At 43.6% G+C, this 18,988-nt stretch overlaps 1 protein-coding gene across 1 annotated transcript in view; it reads right to left on the reverse strand.

Annotated features, from left to right (window-relative positions):
- Positions 1–2,567: 2,567 nt before the first annotated feature.
- The window catches only part of LOC146776068 (uncharacterized), a 146,638-nt gene continuing 130,217 nt past the window's right edge, over positions 2,568–18,988 (reverse strand). The window contains exons 7-8 of the mRNA XM_085637907.1: positions 12,962–13,187; positions 2,568–3,840 (exon numbers count right to left, since the gene is read on the reverse strand). Coding sequence (XP_085494033.1) covers positions 3,302–3,840; positions 12,962–13,187 — 765 coding nt within the window. The 3' untranslated portion in view covers positions 2,568–3,301. The remainder of the gene's footprint in view (positions 3,841–12,961; positions 13,188–18,988) is intronic.

Below are 18,988 nucleotides of genomic sequence, written 5' to 3' on the forward strand. Positions count from 1 at the left end.
CTCAGCAATCGACATCCTTCGTGTTGCAGCTCGTATCCGGCTCCTGGTCATCCTCAACATCTCCTGGTCCCCATAGCTGCAGACTCAAGGGCTCCATCAACGCACCTGAAGCACCCAACATCGGTGGGCATTCGTCTACCGAACCCCTGGTCACTTCTGAGCGACCCAGACTCTGTGCCCTCTGCTTTCAGGTACTCTTCGACCAGAATCCACCTTTGGATTCCAACAGACACCTTTCTTCCTTCCAGCAGCGGCTCTTCTTCGAAGTCCTCCATTGGGTTGGACTGCGGTTTCCGACGCCACGTCTGACCTATGCACCCGGCTTCCCTGGAATAGGTAACTTGGGTCCCTCGGTATCCACGGGTGGGGTGGCTCTCCAACCTCCTATACTCCACGGTGTTTCTTCGAAGTCCACTGGGAAGGTTCCATAAACTCTAAAACTCCAACCGCGACTTTCCCATAGAATTGTACGGAGCACACAGGTGCGTTCCCACACTGCACCCGTCCTCCTTGGGGTCCCTACTTACTCACCTTGGGTGGTCTCTTGGGGTCCCAGCGATTCTACACCCTCTTGACAGGGTCTTGGCTTGAGTCGTGGTTCTTATACCACTTTCTTAGTATATCGTTTGGTCCCCCCCCCCCCCCCGGGGCCCACTGTGTATTAGTGCTATTTACTGTCATTTCTGTGCTTAAGTACTGTGTGCTTTGTGATTATATCCATGTAGGAGCTACTGTGTCGAACTAGATAGTGTCATACTAATAAATACATATTTTTATAACTACTGTGTGGTTCTCCTTTCATTCAACCAATATTATAAGGTTGCCTTCTGGTAAAACGAGCTGCTTAACATTCCTTCTAGACTAAGCCTGAAGGCTGCCCTCCACAGCTACCACTTGGATAGCTTTCTTAGGTTATCTTTGACCTCTTATATCACCATAAGGGTTGTTTGGACTGGTGCAAGGTGCCCACTTTAATTAGTGGACAGCATTCACCAGGGCAACTTCTCACAGGATCCATTAGCTGACGAAGCTTATCCATTGTAGATTTACATAGATCTGATCATACAAATATGGAGATTGTATCCCCTGAGTAGTAAATCCTAAAATAAGGTCAGAGATCTTCATTTATTGAACATCATAAAGCCATCTACTTACATTACCCGTTTTTGCAGTCTAACAGAAGCACACAGCATTGTAATCAATACTTTTCCACTTCATAGAATGGGCGTCATGTTTGCTGATGAGTGGATGGGTTCTTGGTCTATTTCACCATGTTGCGCCGGATTAGAGATTTGCTCCCTACACTTACTTTCTGTGGGCCACTAGAGCATTTACATTTGGTCCTTATTTTTGATTAGTTGTGTGTATCCTACCACTTTCGATGCCAGGGGACTATATATATTTTTTTACTTTAATCTGACTTAGCACTCCATATGACGTGAATGTGTGAATGCATGTCCTGCCTCTTTCTCTCTTGATCAACGGAGCATGTCTGCTCTTTCCCTCACTTCTCTATTTCTCTCTCCTCACCTTCTAGCCATGTTTTGTCTCTCTTCTTTCTTACACTGACAGATTTACCTCAGTTTTGCTCGATCCCTCCCTCCCCAGTTGCCCCCCCCCCCCTTGCTAATAGTGGTTTTTGAAATGCCATAAGCTTAACAATTATGCTGGCGTTGGCAAAGGAACTAACAACTGCCAGCCATCCTGCAAGTGTACTTTGTATACCACCAAGATGTCACCATCAAGTATGACAAAACCTGGCTGGATGTAAAGTGATGGCCACCTTGAAAGTGTAACAAAAAAAGTTCTAAAATAGATTAATGTTTTTTTTCTGTACTTTCAACATAGCTGACAATTAGCATCTACATATAACTTGACTGCCACCTTGGAAGTATAAAACATATTTGAACATGACTTTCCTCCTTTGAGGAAGGCTGCTTCGTTTCATCTAAGTGCAACGTGATGGCCTTCTTGGAAGTATAGAAAACGCACTTCAAAGAGGGTAGGCTGCCTCTATTGGCTTTGCTATTGACGGCACAATTTTAAAAAACAGTGATCGCACTGGCAGAGCAAGACAGATTTGTTTTGTCAATGATTGGTGAAATGTACTCATGTTACTTTACAAAGACTACGTCAATGTTATCTTGTACAGCATAAAACACTTACTGTTCACGTGTCTAAAGAATACATTTTTTGGGGGGGTGACATGGATCTTTAGGCTCAATTCATAATGTCCTTTGTGGAAAAAATATGCTTTAGTAGATTTCATTCACACTTTAGATAGGTTTCAAACATATTACAAAGTCACGAGGAATACTTTAGGAAATCTAGGACAGTGATTCTTAACCATTTCACTTTTGTGGACCCTCTCAATCACTACTGGAAGCCAGGGACCCCCACTGAGTCATTGCTGGAAACTGGAGCCCCCCCCCCACTGATTCATTATTGGAATCCAGGGACCCCTACTTAGTCATTACTTCTCAAGGGGCGAGGGCCTTAGCAATTTCAATGATTCAAACCTCAAAATAATACACAAAAATACAGAAGCAAGCTTTCAAACAAATGCACAAATTATAAAATATTTGTATTTAATTCACAAATAAATAAAATTCAGAATTTTTATTTTGAGGTGGGACCATTTCTAAATTCAATTGCGGTCACCCATCGTCCATGCTACATTCTCTCCAATGCACATGTGCTGCTCCTACAAATCACGCTTAGGATACCGACTTATTTTTTAGTCTCCAGTTTCAAATTACTTCATATATACAGAACGTTTTAAAATAAAAAAGTTTACATTTGGATGTTTACTTATATACACTTTGTTATTCTGTTAATGCTATTTTTTTAACCCTCTAAGTAGGCTACCCCCTGTGCCTGGACCACAGATTACAAATCACTGTTCTAGGCCATTAGTAGATTTCCTTGTCTACCCAGATGTGCAATATGACCTTTAATTTACAAAGACACGCCCAATGTAACTTCTATGTTATCTCCTCTAAACCTGTGAATGTAGGCATTCTGGTTTTTATTTTACACTCTAGTTCATTTTATGACCTTAACATTCTTCAAATCCATGTTCTCTCAACTAGGATACTACTACATTCATAACTGCATGTTTTCAAACTTTAAAATGTGTTTAAATGCACGAAAAAGCTTGTGAGGTGGATCCTAGGTCTGTATTGATATGTCTGTATGATATCTTTGGTTTGCAGAAGTAACAGTTTACAAATACATGTGCTATGCAGGTTATGTTTTCAGTAACATTTTCAATAAAGTCAGGTGGCTGATGAGCTGCAGTTCAATTGGCAAGATGAAAAAAAGCAGGAGGTACTACTGTGAATGGATCCTGTCTTGGAGTTCTCCGGCTCTTGTTTTGAGGCTCCTTGGGTTGTGGAAGGCCCTCCAGGAGTCTGCTAGTTCTTTGTTGCCGCTCATGTCTCAGAGCGCCCTCATTGATCGTGCTAGCAGTGAAGTGCCTTTCATTCATGTATGCTATAGTTTCATCTCGCTTACGGCTGACGTACCCTTTTAAAACTGTATTGTAAGGGTTGTCTTTAGAATCTGAGTCCAAAGTTTTATACTTAAATTCCTTTCGTGTGATGACTGGTAACAAGAACTTTCCTTTACGGTTCCTGGTCACATCACCTTCCTCATCACTTCTCCCCAAAGTAATAGCAAGGAGCTGATCTGGCACCTGAACCATGTCGCAGCCTGTTGAAGCGTCCACAAATTCAGGATACTCCTTCCGAACTTCAACCACATCTCTCAAAGATTGATCCCGTCTTTCTTCTAAATCTGTAATTATCCTTTCAGGATAGTTCTGCCCTAGATTCACACCTTGAAATGAAAAGAGAAGTATTTCAATTAATGATAGAATACATCTAGACATACAAGGAAAAAGTGTGGAGATATCTGAACAAATTTAAGCTTCATTGGCATTTATAGTCCTGTAACACCTTCTACAAATGTGTTACATGTAATCTTCAAGATTTGATTGAGAACAGTGAAATCAAATTGATAAACACAAAATTACAAAGTGGATGAAAGCAAATCATGGTATACACTAAGAAAACTATTAAGATTTACAGAAACTAAGGTTCAGAAGCATTTTTTGATTTAGTTTCTAGAGCCAAACATAACTATTACATGCATTATGGGTAAACTTAGATGAAATGTTGTGGGAAGTCAGGCACACCAGCAAATTGTAAATGCTATTTCTGTACGATGGCTCTCCTCATAACCATACTCACACTCAGCTGAACCATTTTACAACTGAAAAACTGAACCTCTGTGAAGAGAAAAGAAGACAGTTGATCTTCCAACAAATGAGAGGCATGTAGTACAACAGCCACAGATCAACTTCTCCATATCCAGACACAATACTCATCTGGCCCTGCTGTGTTTATGTGTACTCTACTGACATCACTAAAGTCCAGGGTAAAGACCAAAAGATACATTAGGTGGATGTTCAAGACTGCCAGATTCTTAAAATTCAACTATGCAACTGTGAAAGAGCAAGGTTTCATCCTCATTTATGGGCGCCCACTCCAGCCACACTGACACAGACTTGGCTGCTGGATCTTGCTTCAGGTCAACCAACATCCACTGACATCATAGGGGACCTCAGTGATTACAGTAGGTGCACAGGAGAAGCCTAAGGAATGCCAACTCCTCCTTGCTTAATATCCTTCTGGGGGTGGGAGGAAGTGTGTTGATTATCTACCATGTGCCAACACACCCAAAAACCTACATAATGCTGATCTCCTTCAGAGGCCCTGTTCCCCTGCATTTTTCATCACTATAGCCTGTTGTAGGAAATTGGGTTATTAATTTAAGGGTGGTAAGTACCGACCTCCAGTAATATTCACAATCCTTATCAGGGTAGAATTACTAAATTAATTTGAGCTCAACCCACTGATAGCTATGGCACAGAGCAGACAGGCTTAACTTGGAGTCAATGTGTATGTGTTAAGTATTTTTCTCAATGATTTCCAACTTTTTTTGTAGGGAGAGCTACGTCTGCTCAAGAAAAGGCCTCTTGAGCTACTAGCAAGTTCGATAACTGTAAAATTGTGATGACACATGTTAACTTTGCATTATGACGAACCCTAAGCAGGATTATCAGTAGTGACCACACAAGTATTGCAGCAGAAAAAGCCAGGCAAAAGTTCACCAATATTAAATATCTCCACCAGATTAATCACATATAACATAATCAAAGCCATAAGTCTCTCCAAATCAGCTTGAATTATCAACTTCAAACATGTGTTGGAACTGTGACCTTTTGTCTTCGTCAGTGTATCAGTTTCTGAAAATACACATATTTTTCTATCAAATACCACCATACATTTTGGGCAAACAAGCTTCGTTTTTCAGAAGAATTTCCATTTTTGAAAAGAAAACATTTTGCCTTTAAAATATCAGTTTTCATTTTTAGAAAATACACAGTTCCCAAATATCAGCTTGCTATTTTCTTCGAGTACTCACATGTACAAATGCCTCACATGGACAGACTGCTTCAAGTGCCCAGGTATTACAACTATAGGCCATGACTGCTCATCATAGCATCAAGGATGTCTGTAGTATGGTAATAATGCCCATGATACCAAGAGCACAATTGTGCCAAGGCTGGCCACCATATACCAGTCATAGCCATTATTATGCGAGGGTGGGCTATCACTATGTTAGAGATCGATAAAAGTAGGTTAGTCATGCTCTTAATGTTTTAGTGATGGCTGTCGGTATGCCACAACTAGACCAAAACTGCCCACACTGGTCAAGGAGGATCCTTATTAAGACAGTTTCACTATTATGTCATGAACAAACACAATTTTGTCAGAGATAAAACCCTTATGATGGGGGCTTGCCTTCACATTTGGCAGTCCTAGACACCAGGAGTAGCTTCCAGGAAGCCACAGTGTTTATTATGGATGCACACATAAATGAATGCTGATGAGGCTCCTAATTTTCTCTGCTCTGTACCCTACACTCCCCTCAGCTCTTGAGCTCATCATGCACCCAACTAACAGGTTTTCTCTTGTTACTGCAGTCCCAAACTCTGGTGAGTCAGCACTATTACTGCTCATTCAACTGCTGCCACTGTTTTTTATGGGCCGCTGTTCAAGCACATGATGTGACTGGTAAAGGCAGGGGGGACTACAACATGGCCTTTCTCCTTGTGACTTAGATTGAGATTGAATACCAGTGATCATGTGACAGACCCCATAGGCTGACACAGAGAGTGTTAGTATGAGGCCCTGCCATAGGTTTGGCAGGCAGTCACTCAAAAGGTCTGAGATGAGCAGTGCTGCCTTCTATAATATGCACAGGCTCTCTGAATGAGGTACTGAGCTTAAAGATAGAGCTACACAAGACAGATACAGCTTTCCCAATTACCTTTCAGAGAAATTGCAAGTGCCTAAGGGGTCTGTTGTTTAGAAGATTGTCAGAATCCACTCTCTTCTCAAATCTGTGTAATAAGTAGGGGCCTCGAGCATGGCTTGATTTTGTATCCAGTCTAACCACAGGTCAAGAAATTATCTTGCTTACTTGTCCTATTGTGGCAACCATCTCTAGGATAAATGTTCTGTCGTCATCTTCCTGCAGAAAATTTAGCATCCTAAAGCATGTACCTAAGATCTAATTGTTTATACAAGCCTGGTCTGCTGAAGAGCTAGTCTCATAAAACTGGGTCAACTTTGAAGAACCGGACTTACGAGAAAGTGAAAAATTGTAAATACTAAGATACAGGCTTAAAGGAAAAGAAGCAAGGTTGTAGTGTGACTATAATGGCACATGTGCCCACCACTAACCCAGAGGCAGCCTATCAGCACACTAAAGGGCCGATTATGATGTCGGTCATAAAGCCGCAGGTTGGAGGCTTTCCGACCGACATATCCGGTTTCAATTCTGATCGCCTAATAAAAATGCAGGCAGTCGGAATTGAAACCAGACGGTCATTCTGGCTGGATCCCATCAGGATCAAGGAGCCGTCGGAGGCCCAACGTAATCCACGAGGACGGTATTTTCACCGTCGGGATTACGATGTTGGTTTCTGACAAGTTTTCCATGTCGGGCTTTCCGACATGGAAAGCCTGTCGGAAAGCGACTTTGGGACCCCTAGCAGGGCCCCCATTCCGTCACTGCCTCCGGTTGGGGGCTAAGGGGGCACTTATGGGGCTCCCCTGTTAATCTCTGAACCATGTGGCAGGCCCCTTGAGGTGTCTGTCATGCAGTGTAGGGATTAACAGAATCTCCCATTTCTCCATGGGAGCTTGTGCTACGGCCGGTTTATGGCTGCAGCACAAACTCCTGAAGAGAAATGGGAGTATGCGACTGCACCATGTATGGTCGCATTGTAAAGGCAGTGTTGAGGCTGCCAGCCAGAGGATGGCCGGTCCCGAGACCGCGGCTATGTCGGTTGCATACTAGCCTAGCCTATCATCTGGGTTTTTTGCCCCCTCACGCATTTGTGCCATATAGGAAGTAGCACACAGTAAGTGCACCACCATGCCTTCCACCCATGCTGGGGAGTGGACAAAGGGGTTGTAGGGACTCTACAGAGGCATCCTCCAGCAGGTGGGAAAAATCACACACTGTATCCGCCTATGGGGATCCCTCACCCCCTTTGCGAAGAGCTGCTAGTTCACCTGCATTGAAAAAGTAGCAAACTTTTTATTAAGCATCCACTAATTTCGATCTTTGCATACAAAATTGTAAAAATAATTACTAAACAGAAAATTGGTCTAATAAAATCTGAGACCTGGTGGAACTGCAATGAGAAACTTGGTGTCTAGAACTATACGTTCTTTAGCTTTATCTGTAAGCTTATCAAACTATTTTTGGAAAATATTCTCTTTGTCTCAAAAAGGAAATGTGATACACCTACTCTCTCAAAGTAATTGTCGGTTCCGTGCAGAAATTTGCAAGTGCCTCTGTTCTGGGATCTAATCCAGGGAAAGGAACCACTTAGGACTGGAGTTCCTAACGCTCACCTGGTTGCCATGAAATCTTCATCGTCCCATTCCCTAGATCCTAACTTTGCGTTGTAGGCCACTAAAATTATGGCTTGGTAAGATGGAGCTTGATGGGCATCTACATAGCTGTCTAGTAGACAGAGAAAGCCTATAAATTCCTAAAGTTTGGGGCACAGCTCAAATATCTATAACACTGAGCATTTAGTTGTCCATGAGGATGATAAATGTTATAAACAAAGCTTGACTAGGAATTCCTACTTGGATCATCCGTTTTATTTTATCCAGCCTTCAGGTCTGGCCCCCAGAATTCAATTCACCTTTATTTTTTGATGCTGGATGATCTGTGGTTTCAAAGCCCTTTGGCTCCCATGAATTCAACTGCAATGTTTTAAGTGCTAAAATGATGCCACCTTCTTCAAGGAATTTTTTTACCTCTGGTTCGGAGGATTTCTCACATTAAACAACTAAATTACAGTACAGTTATAACATGGTGTTGATGTAAGGGTCTTGTCACGATTAGGATTTTGCTAGTATTTTAAGTTTTTACAGGCAGGCTGTCTGTATCAGGGCATGGATGTGTGTGTTCTGCCCACTGTATTGGCATGTGCATTTATTGTATCTTGCAAGTGTTTTATAGGAAACTTTTGATGCCCTATTTCAGAGTGCGGGTCTGCCCTTTTTGCCTCCTTTTACTTTGCTTTTCTGACGAAGTATGCCTCTTTGCTACTAATTTTATTTTCATACTCTGTTAGTTGTAGGATGCATAATTTCTTTTGGAGTTGTGGCCAGTGGATTTCTTTTCAAAATGAAGTTTACTATAGAGCACCTGCCTCTTCCAATGCAGATGCCTCCTTGCACCTATGTCTCTCCTTGCACATTCTTTTAATAAATCATATGTTTTTATGCATAACTGTCACTGCTCCAAATTTACATGATAGCAAACTCTTTGCTTCTTAGGGACTCCTATGATTCTAGATCTGTTGGTGCTGCTATGCTTATAATGAAGACTACTATATAACATCTTCAAACCTTGTTGGCCAGCTAAACTGAACTCTGGGTTTCCATCATTCATCAGTGATGGCCATTTGATCTGTGAGTCTTTATTACACTGCATCTAGTCAGAATCACCCGTTGAGTCTAACATTAGAAGTTCATTTCCCTACCTTAAATGTGGTACTGGGTGGTGTCACTGCAGTTGGTCTTTAGAAGCTAGGCCTAATACAGCTGCTGTCTTTTCCTTAAATCAGGTTGGTTAGAGCTTGAAGCCTACTCAACATCCTGGGAATTTGAGGACTCCCATCTCCATTTCCAGATGAAGAGCTATCTTTCGGACATCTGCATTTAGACATATTAAAAGAGTGTGTGCTCCCTATTGGTGTTGTTTGTTGATGTAATTTTTCCTGTGCATTCCTCTTCTTCGATCTCCATCCACTTCTTCATCCATTGGTTTATTGTTTTCAATACTACATGGGGCTCTCAACACATACTTCTTTTTTTTGTTGCAGAACATGGCCACCTACAAAAATTCTCAATTTTCTTCAATCTACTGATGAGACACTTACTGTTGTGAAGGTAGATGTATTCAGTTGATTTCAAACTTTACCACCTCTTCCCTTTTTAGGCCATGCAAGGTGTAATGCTCTCAAGCAAATTATTCTTTCCCCTTTTTTAATTCGATTTCCTGGTTGGCTATGTCAGCAATAGGAATTTGTGTCAAATTTAATAGCAATATCTGTTCCAGTTTGTATCATGCAGCTTATCAATGGCTTGCTAGTATTGTGCCCACTGATTTCTCACAGTAATTGCCTTCACTGACTGAAGGCGGGGCAGGGTGTTCCGCACCAGATTTGTGATATTGCCATTCTTCTTCTCCAGGAACACACTGGAATCAAATATAATGCTTTCCACACGTGTTCCCAAAATATTTGCATCTGAGATAGAAACCTACTCTTTATGCCATTCCAAGGCCGGTAGAAGGGGCTCCTGGTTATGCAGCTTCCCTTTCAGCATTTTGGATTGCCCTGTTTCATAATTTCCTGCATCTTTTGGGAGTGGACACTCCAAGCCAGCTTAATCCATATACTGCTGCAAAATAATGGAGCTTCGTCTTTCGAGATGTGAAAAGGAAAGCAATTTTCTCGTCACTAGAAAACTGAGGTATCCCAGACGTCAATGTACGTCTCTGATGGTCAGCTACAGCTAGAGATTCAGCTCATCTAATCGACATAATGAATGGGTTTGCTTCCGAACATATTTCACCGAGTGTCCCCACATAACAGGCCTCTGTTAACCTAATTATGTGCAGTTGTAGGAGTGACATAACATTGTTCAGCACTAAGTTTTATTCCTCCTGGTCAAGCTGCTGGTAATGGGAGGGAGTAGGTGTCTGAGGAAGATAACTTTTTGTTAGTCCTCTACAGTGTCTTCTCTTACATTTCTATCCTCTCTCCCGCACTTGACACTCCCCTCACTGAGGGTTTCCTGCTGAAAGCATCCCAAACTATTTAATAAGTAGTGTCAGTCATTAGTGGTCATTGGGTCCGTCATCCCAAGGTTAGGAGAGAAGGGTCTGACCTTCACGATGTGGACAAACCTTTAGGGTTGCAAATTCGCAGATGGAACGTCTAGAAGTGTTTTAGCAGAACTTGAATGGACTATTGTGGTTTCTCCTATGGTTTACAAGTGGAAGTAATAAAGTGTGGTCCCTGAGATAAGTCCTTACCCCTGGATTTGTAGGCTCTGGCGCCTACCAGGCTGATTTGCCCAGTTTTCAATGTCTCTTCTCCCAAGCGAGTATCAGTAGAAAGGGCTAACTTTCACTGTCGCCCTGCATTCACCTCAAGTAATTCTTGTGGTTTTGTGGTAAAGGCTATGAAAGTTCTCTAGCTTTAGAGGTAGTGGGATCAATGAGGTTATTACATTTTAGCAGACTAGACCCTTGCAACCTCCTTTTTTCATGGGCGTTGCTAGGCTCTAGACCTACTACCCTCCAAGACATCACTCACTTTGACTTGTGTTAGTGCGGTGGAGCTCCTTTTATGGCAGACCTAATGGTCTCCCCATAAATTAGCTACGCTTGCATGTGACTACCATTCCCTATTGGGTCTCAGGAGGTCCCCGGGAATTCAGCGGTACCGAATGGAAGTAGAGCTGGAACTGTGTATATTTGTGACTAAGAAAAAGTGCCTTCAAAACACTTGACAATTAGGTACTGGTAGACTGTGAATTGGATGCAGAGATGTTAAGGCAGTAATGTGAAGGTTATACCATTCACCTTCTCACTAAATTAACCCTTCTGGTAGCTAGAGCAGTACCTCTCAGTGAAAGTGTTCAGATATAGGTCAGCAAAGTGTAGAGCTGGGCAGTTGTTGGTCAAAAGGTACGTGGTCAACAGAAGACTGGAAGTGCACATTGGCCTAAAGGAGCCAAACAAATCCCCTAGCAGCCTCTCTGCCCCCCACTAGATTCTTGAGAGCTTGTCTCTAACTACACTCTCTGGACTCTGGCACAACCTGCACAATTGGGATCTAGGACAGCAGAGGTGTTTCATGCAGCGGAAGGCACAGTGAGGCAGAAAGAACCAAGAGAAACTGGAGGAGTTAAATTCCCTGCCACCTACCCACCAATTGAGAACACTGAACAAGATCGCTGGGCCCAAAAGGAGCACTACTTATGTTACATTCCCAAGTCATACCAAACAATAATTTACAACATATCATGCTACCGGACTGCAGTCACCCATGTGCCTCTGACCATGGCTTAGCCTTAGTGAACATTGCAGCTGCTAACTCACTCCTGGTGGGGTTTTCACTATGTGTGCACAGCCTGCAGCAGACACACTGGATCCATGCTTGTGCTCATGTGTGGCAGGACAAGCATACACGCTCACCACAAGCGATTATTATAGCTTTCTGTATTTCAATGCTGCTTACTGCAGATTGTATCTGCGTAGGGTGCAGACAATGTCAGTGTTCCATTTGACATAATTCAACCCTTTGAGTGTGATAAACTCCACTAACAATTGCAATGGTGCCGTCATTCATAACAAGGTTCAAAGGAGTAATGGCTAGTCATGATTTGGTGTGGTAATTCAGAGTTTGGCGGAAATGTGCATCTGCCATAGGAGAGTTGAAAAGTTTCAACAAACCTGTGGTTCTCCCACCCCATTTAGAGATGTGTAAACTGCTGAAGCTTTGCCAGTGGAGCCTCAGCTAACAGATACCCTTTACCTGGCGATCCATTCACCAAAGGACGACCCTATCATAGTGGTGGTCACCCAATCCTGTTTAGGGGGAGATGAAGGTCACTTGTTTTCACTGCCCAGGACCTCCGTTTGAGATATGGTGATCTTTGGTACAGTAATTGCACAAAGGCTCTAACGAATAGGGTGAAAAAGTATTTTTCTGCACAGGAGCACTTAATGTACCTACTTGGCAAAGTATTAGTGCTCTCAATGGAGTCACCTCCATGTCAGCTCTCCTGAGAACATAGAAATCCTTGTTAGGCAGGCGGGTTCTCTCTAAATCTGTAAGACAGTCACCTACTACCTTGGCAAGCAGACAACTAGACTTTAAATGAAGCTCTCTGCGTTCGATTGTGTACCTGGATTGCAGAAATCCCAGTCACAGAAATCGAATTCTCATGCACAGAAATAATCCTGATTACCTTAGCTAAGCTTCAAAAGTGGCTCTGAGCTGGATACTAGATTTATTTTTGTGACTGTCTGTCAGTCTGAAAAGCTCATATATTCATGGCTAGTCGTGTGAATTCAATCAGTTTTATATATCACATATTCTACCATTCTCATTCATCAAGAAGAGGCCAGTAATCAGAGTAAACTCTATGCTCTCTAGACCACTTTTGGAACATAATTATCTGTACCGGCTTCAAATATTCAGATCTGATTATTCATTTTAAGTGTTATAAACATTTAGAACTGATGCATGTGAATAACCAACACCTCTATATTTAGGCATTCCCACCTGCTCTACGAAGCAGTGATGGAGGACAATTCCATGGCTTGTGCACATATTCATTTGCCAGTCCATTCAGCTCTGGGCACCACTTCCGAACATAGGTGCCATAGGGGTCACAGGTCAATGCAGCATCAACAGGATGCATTACAAAGTTCCAGTGATCAAGTCCAGACATTCCACCATTTTGCCACATCATAGCATTGATAGCCACATCTGCATCCACTAGAGTATCCTGGAAATAATAAACAAAGCTAGAATTAGATGTCTATCGGCAAAATTATATAACAGAGCCAATTAACACTGAACGAGTTCACAATTCCAAAACAGAAATGCATGTTTTTTCAGCCCTTGCATTTCACAGTAAAATAGTCACATGATTAGCATTCATGCAGTATTATACCAACACACTTTATATTAGGTTTATTGCGGGGCATGCCCTTTAAACAAGAAACCCATTCAAAGGTTTCCATTTGAAAAAACAACACATTGCTAAAGCAATAACGGATTAAAGATGCATTTGCAATGCAATAAGTCTTGCATTACTGATAGTTTGAGGTATTGGTGTTGTAAATAATAATGCAACGCCAATAGCTCATACTTTCAGTAATGCGAGACCTAGTGACAAAATCATTTTAGATGAATTCACAATTAGGTTGTACTCTATATGGAGCTGATGAAGGGAAATGTATAGAAGGTCTAATATAAATGTGAGATGTGGTAGGTGCAGTACCGCAAGCTGCTCCTAGATGTCCCTAGTGAGCATCATAAACTTTTGGTCAAACTGCACCCTGCAGAAGATATGGTAAATCCACCCTATCCATAATGCATTGCATGCAAGACAGTACCACAAGTACATTCAAATAGCTATGTCTATATATACAATTAGTAGCTTTGAAATGTGACAAAATATTTATTATATTAATTCCCTGTGTGGAACTGATGTAGGGTAATTTATAGAAGGTCTAATGTAAATGTGAGATGTGGTAGGTGCAGTGCTGCAAGTTGCTCCTCGAGGTCCCTAGTGAGCAAGGCACCAGCACTGCTTGTCTAGGTGCACTACCACAAGCTGCTCTTAGAGATACCTAGTGAACAAGGCACCAGCACTGCTTATCTAGGTGAAGTACTGCAAGCTGCTACTAGAGGTCCCTAGTGAGCATCATAAAATTATGGTCACATATGGTACTGCACTGGGCAGAAGATATGGTAAATCCACCCTACCCATAATGAATTGCATGCAAGACAGTACCATGAGTACATTCAAATAGCTATGTCCATATATACAATTAGTCGCTTTGAAATGTGACAAAATAATTATAATAATTCCCTATTCGGAGCTGATGAAAGGAAATTATAGAAGGTCTAATATAAATGTGCGATGTAGTAGGTGCAATACCGCAAGCTGCTCCTAGTGAACAAGGCACCAGCACTGCTTTTCTAGGTGCAGTACTGCAAGCTGTCCACAAAGTCCCTAGGGAGCAAGGCCCCAGCACAGCATGTCTAGGTGCAGTACCGCAAGCTGCTCCTAGAGGTCCCTAGTGAGCATCATAAACTTTAGGGTACATATGATACTTCACCCTGCAGACTATATGGTAAATCCAAACTACCCATAATGCATTGCATGCAAGACAGTACTACGAGTACATTCAAATAGCTATGTCCATATATACAATTAGTAGCTTTGAAATGTGACAAAAGAATTATTATATTAATTCCGGATTAGGTTGTACTCTATGTGGAGCTGATGAAGGGAAATTTATAGAGGGTCTAATATAAATGTGAGATGTGCTAGCGAGCAAAGTTACCACTGCCAACCTAGTTTAAGACGAAGTGAGTGTCCTGTCTGAAGGCATTTAAGAAAATAGTGCCTTGAGGCTGTAATTAAAACCTAGGGCGTAACAACACATGTAACAGGGGGTGTCCTCATGGGAGGTTACAATAAGAGACAAGGTGGTAGTAAGGAGGGACTACAAAGCCTAATGACCAACGAAAAGCCACCATTAACAAAGGACAAGGACCGGAGCCAATTAAAAAGATGGGCGGAAAGTAGGCGGAGCTTTATGCACATATCCTGAAAGCAGCATGCCCCGAAGAAACAGTGCAAGCGCTGCCTAGGCGAGACCTAAAAACACAATCTGAGAGGATTATGGTGCAATACATACAAATGTCTTGAAAAAACAGACTGATGGGAGGTGGATTCCTGGTCCCACTGAAGATGACCGGCTCTTTAAATTGCTTTGCCAGCTGGTATTACTCTCAGCGGCCTCTGTCGACTATCTAGGGATCATTGCTCTCCGAGAGCATACAGGAAGCTATACGAAGTTAATGGGATATGAGATGCCACACTTCCCTGTTGCGAGGTTCCCAGCAACACTGGACAGCCCAGAAGATACCATCCCTCCCCCATTCCTGACACCAAAACATACCCAGGAAACATACATGGGTCAGATGCCGGCTTGTGGGACTACATGCTGAATGTGCAGAAGAAGATGCCAGTGAACGATCATATGTCTCATGTCAGCACTTTTACAAATACATGTGAAGGTACAATGCCCAGGATCGGGGCAGTGTGAGTCCAAGGGACGGCGACCCTTGAACAAATAAAGAAAGCCTTTCTCAGGACAAAATTCAAAGTCAAAACCATCAAGGTTATTCAAAGTTAAGAATCATTACAGAAGGTAAAAAGTAGTTAGTCAGGTTCAAACTAGCACCAAAGATGCCTAAAAATAAAGCCAATTTCGAGAGGCGATAACATAAGGGAATTAATATTACCCAAAATGTAGTTCAGCAAAAGTAGCATAAATCTACTCAGTTTGTAAGTCAAGGGTGAGACTAAATATAAATCAGAGAACATACCAACATACAGACTGCTCATTATGAAAGGAAGGAAAAGTCTCTAAGCATAAATCAAATATTGAGACTATCGTAGAGACTGACTTCATGGAAGCGAGCAAAAAGTCATGGGAAAATCTAACAAGGAAATTGATGATTCAGTAGATGGTGTAGCCTTGGCAGGCAGCCTCACTGAACAGCAACAGACTGATTGCAGGAAAGTCCTCAATCAATAACCCATCCCACCTCTACTGCATCCTAGGGATCACACTGTTGTTTTTCCTTGTACTCAAACTATTCACAGGGGTGGTCACCCTCAATAGAAGGCCGATTAACTTTACACTGGTGGAACACATATAGACTCAGTGGACAGGGTGTTGGTGGGCGTACTGGATGGTCAGAGCTTGCAGTTAGTTGATCTGTATGGCCCCAATTTACACGACCCAGACCTTTTTGATGGCACCTTACAACTGTACGCTAAATACAGGAAACAGCTGAGAGTATTAAATAGGAATTGTAACCTCACTTTCTCCAGTATAGTCAACAGATCATTTGGGTGACCTGCTTTAAGAGCTTCTCAATCACATAAACATATTATGCAGCTCTGTGACCTGGTTGATGAATTGAGAGAACTCTACCCCACACTAGTTGAGCACACCTATTACTCTCCAGTACATGATATGTCGTCCCAACTAGATATGTGGTTACTCTCAGGGGCACTTATGCACAAAGTGTGGATATCGTCCATCGTACATTATCCGATCACTCCATGGTGAATCTGTCATTTCATAATCCTAATCCCTGTCTGCCATATTACACCGGGCAACTCCGGGGTACTGAGTAGCGGGATGAGATTTTCCAATTTGAGGTGAGAGAAGCCATACTGGAATCAGCTCGAGGTCAGTTACATTGCCAGTACAGATGGAGCTACCTTAGCTCACTTCCAGGAAACACTGACAGAGTACAGAGATGAAGTGGACCGTGAGGTCCTGTACCTGGGGCAGCGGGTGTGAGTGAGGAAGTTCAGTGAAGGTGAATGACCAGGCAAAACACTTGCCTGGCTTACCTGGCGAGAAACTGGTTTTGAGCACGTTAACCCACTTAATTGTAGCACTGAAGGGGGTCACATCCAGCCCATCTTTTATTTCAAAAGCATTTAGACAATACTATGAATGCCTCTATACCTCAAGGACCAGCAGGGAGAGGTCTGTGCTACAAGGTTACTTGGACCAGGTGGCACTAGCATGGCTAGATGATGTAGCGAGGGAAGTATTAAACTCTCCCATAACAGAGAATGTCCAACTGGCAATTAAGAGCTTATCCAGTGGCAAAGCCCCTGGAGGAGATGGCCTTCCTACGGAGGTCAACAATGTGGTGATTATAAAGGGAAGCCTACCCCACTCCACTATGGAGACTGTTATAACGATGATGCAGAAACCTAAGACAGAGCCTGCTGAATGCTCCTCATATAGGCCACTATTGCTTTTAAATAGGACTGTAGATCTTTGCTAAAATCCTCGCATAACATCTCCAGCCCCCGAGGCCATTTTTGGTGCTGCCGGGCCAGCTGGGGTTTATACCACAATGCTCTACAGCGTTTAATCTCAGAACATTAATGGCTATACTCCATATAGTTTTTTTTTTTTTGAAAAAGTTTTATTGAGCAATAATTCGGTTACAAGTACGGGCCTACAACCACCCGGGCCGGCCGCTAGGTACAGAAGGAAATCTACACATATCAAGGCTACAATCAGATCCCAGGGCACTGCCCCGCAGTGGCTTCAGATAGTTCTCGAGGAACAGGAAGCGTAAGTCCAACAATCACAAAAACAAAAAGACAAACAATAAAAAACAAAAGGCGAGTTATGAGGGAAACCAGTGCGGGTCAGGCTCCCCCCGGGAAACTCCAGTCAGGACAATTGAGCAAACCGCTAAAGAGAGGAGTACCGGGAGGCCGGGGACGGAGGGGGGGGGGAGGGGGTCAAGGGAGATGAACATCCATATGTAGTTGTTCCAAAAGGCGCCAGGAGCCATCAAGGGTCAGGGGGACATGGCGATATCAGTGTCTACCAGGGGGGGCGTACAGATGCCTCCGCGGTACGCGTTCCATTGCCCCCAAATTCTACCCCATGCCCCCGGCTTGCCACGGGCCACATACACTGTCTTCTCCCTAAACATACACCAGTCCATATTCTCCTTCCATACTGACACGGTGGGCGGCCGTTGAGCGCCCCAAAGTTGCGCTATGTCCCTCTTGGCAATCATGTTCCCTAGGGCCGCCCACCGAGTCTGAGCCGCGCTGTAGTCATTGGGCTCCCACACATTCAGGACACAGCGACGCACCTCCGGCAGCAGCACAACCCCAGTGACCTGTCCCATAACCGTGTGGACCCGGCGCCAGTAGTCCGCCACCTCGCGGCACTCCCAAAGGATATGAAGAAAGGTGGCGCTGAGCCCACAGCCTCGCTTACAGAGCCCGTCGTCGGAAAATCCCATCGAGACCAAGCGAGGACCCGTCACATACACCCGGTGGAGAATCTTGAGTTGTACCAACCGGAGACGAGCCGGAATGGCAACCTCCTTGGGGGACGACAGTGCAGACTGCCAATCTTCGTCGTCCAATTCCACCCCATCCCCAGTCCAAGCCTCCCGAAGGCGCACAAAAAGGTCCGCCCGGTGATTAATTAATTTTTTATAAATTAAAGAAATAGTACTATCAGGGACATGTCCGTCAAGTATGCGGTCCTCGAGGGGCGAGGAAACAGGGATCTTGGTCCCCTCCCCGAAGACCGAGAGCAGGGCGTGTCGAACCTGGGCGTAGCGGAAGAACTCCCTGTCGGTCAGCTCGTATTCGGCCTGGAGCACCGCGAAAGTCTTGACCGCGCCCTTGTGCCACAGGTCTCCCACTTTGCTGATACCAATCGTGTCCCACTGGTCAAACCCCTTCGTGGTCCACAAGCTGCCCAGGCGGTCGGAGGCAAACAAGGGAGTAGCACATGTTAATCGCTCACTCCAGCCCATGGCCGCAGTGGCAGCCCTCCAGGTCCGCACAGCAATCTTAGTAGGACCCGTAAGGGTCCGGCCAGCCAGGCGGGAATAAAGTGCCCTGTTATAGTTCCCGCCGGGAAGCAGGAACTTGTCCATCTCATACGCCGGATTCAAGCCGGGCGCATACGTGGCGTGGTTAATGGCAGATAGCTGCGA

The sequence above is a fragment of the Triturus cristatus genome, chromosome 12, assembly GCF_964204655.1.
Source record: "Triturus cristatus chromosome 12, aTriCri1.1, whole genome shotgun sequence".
Classification (NCBI taxonomy): domain Eukaryota; kingdom Metazoa; phylum Chordata; class Amphibia; order Caudata; family Salamandridae; genus Triturus; species Triturus cristatus.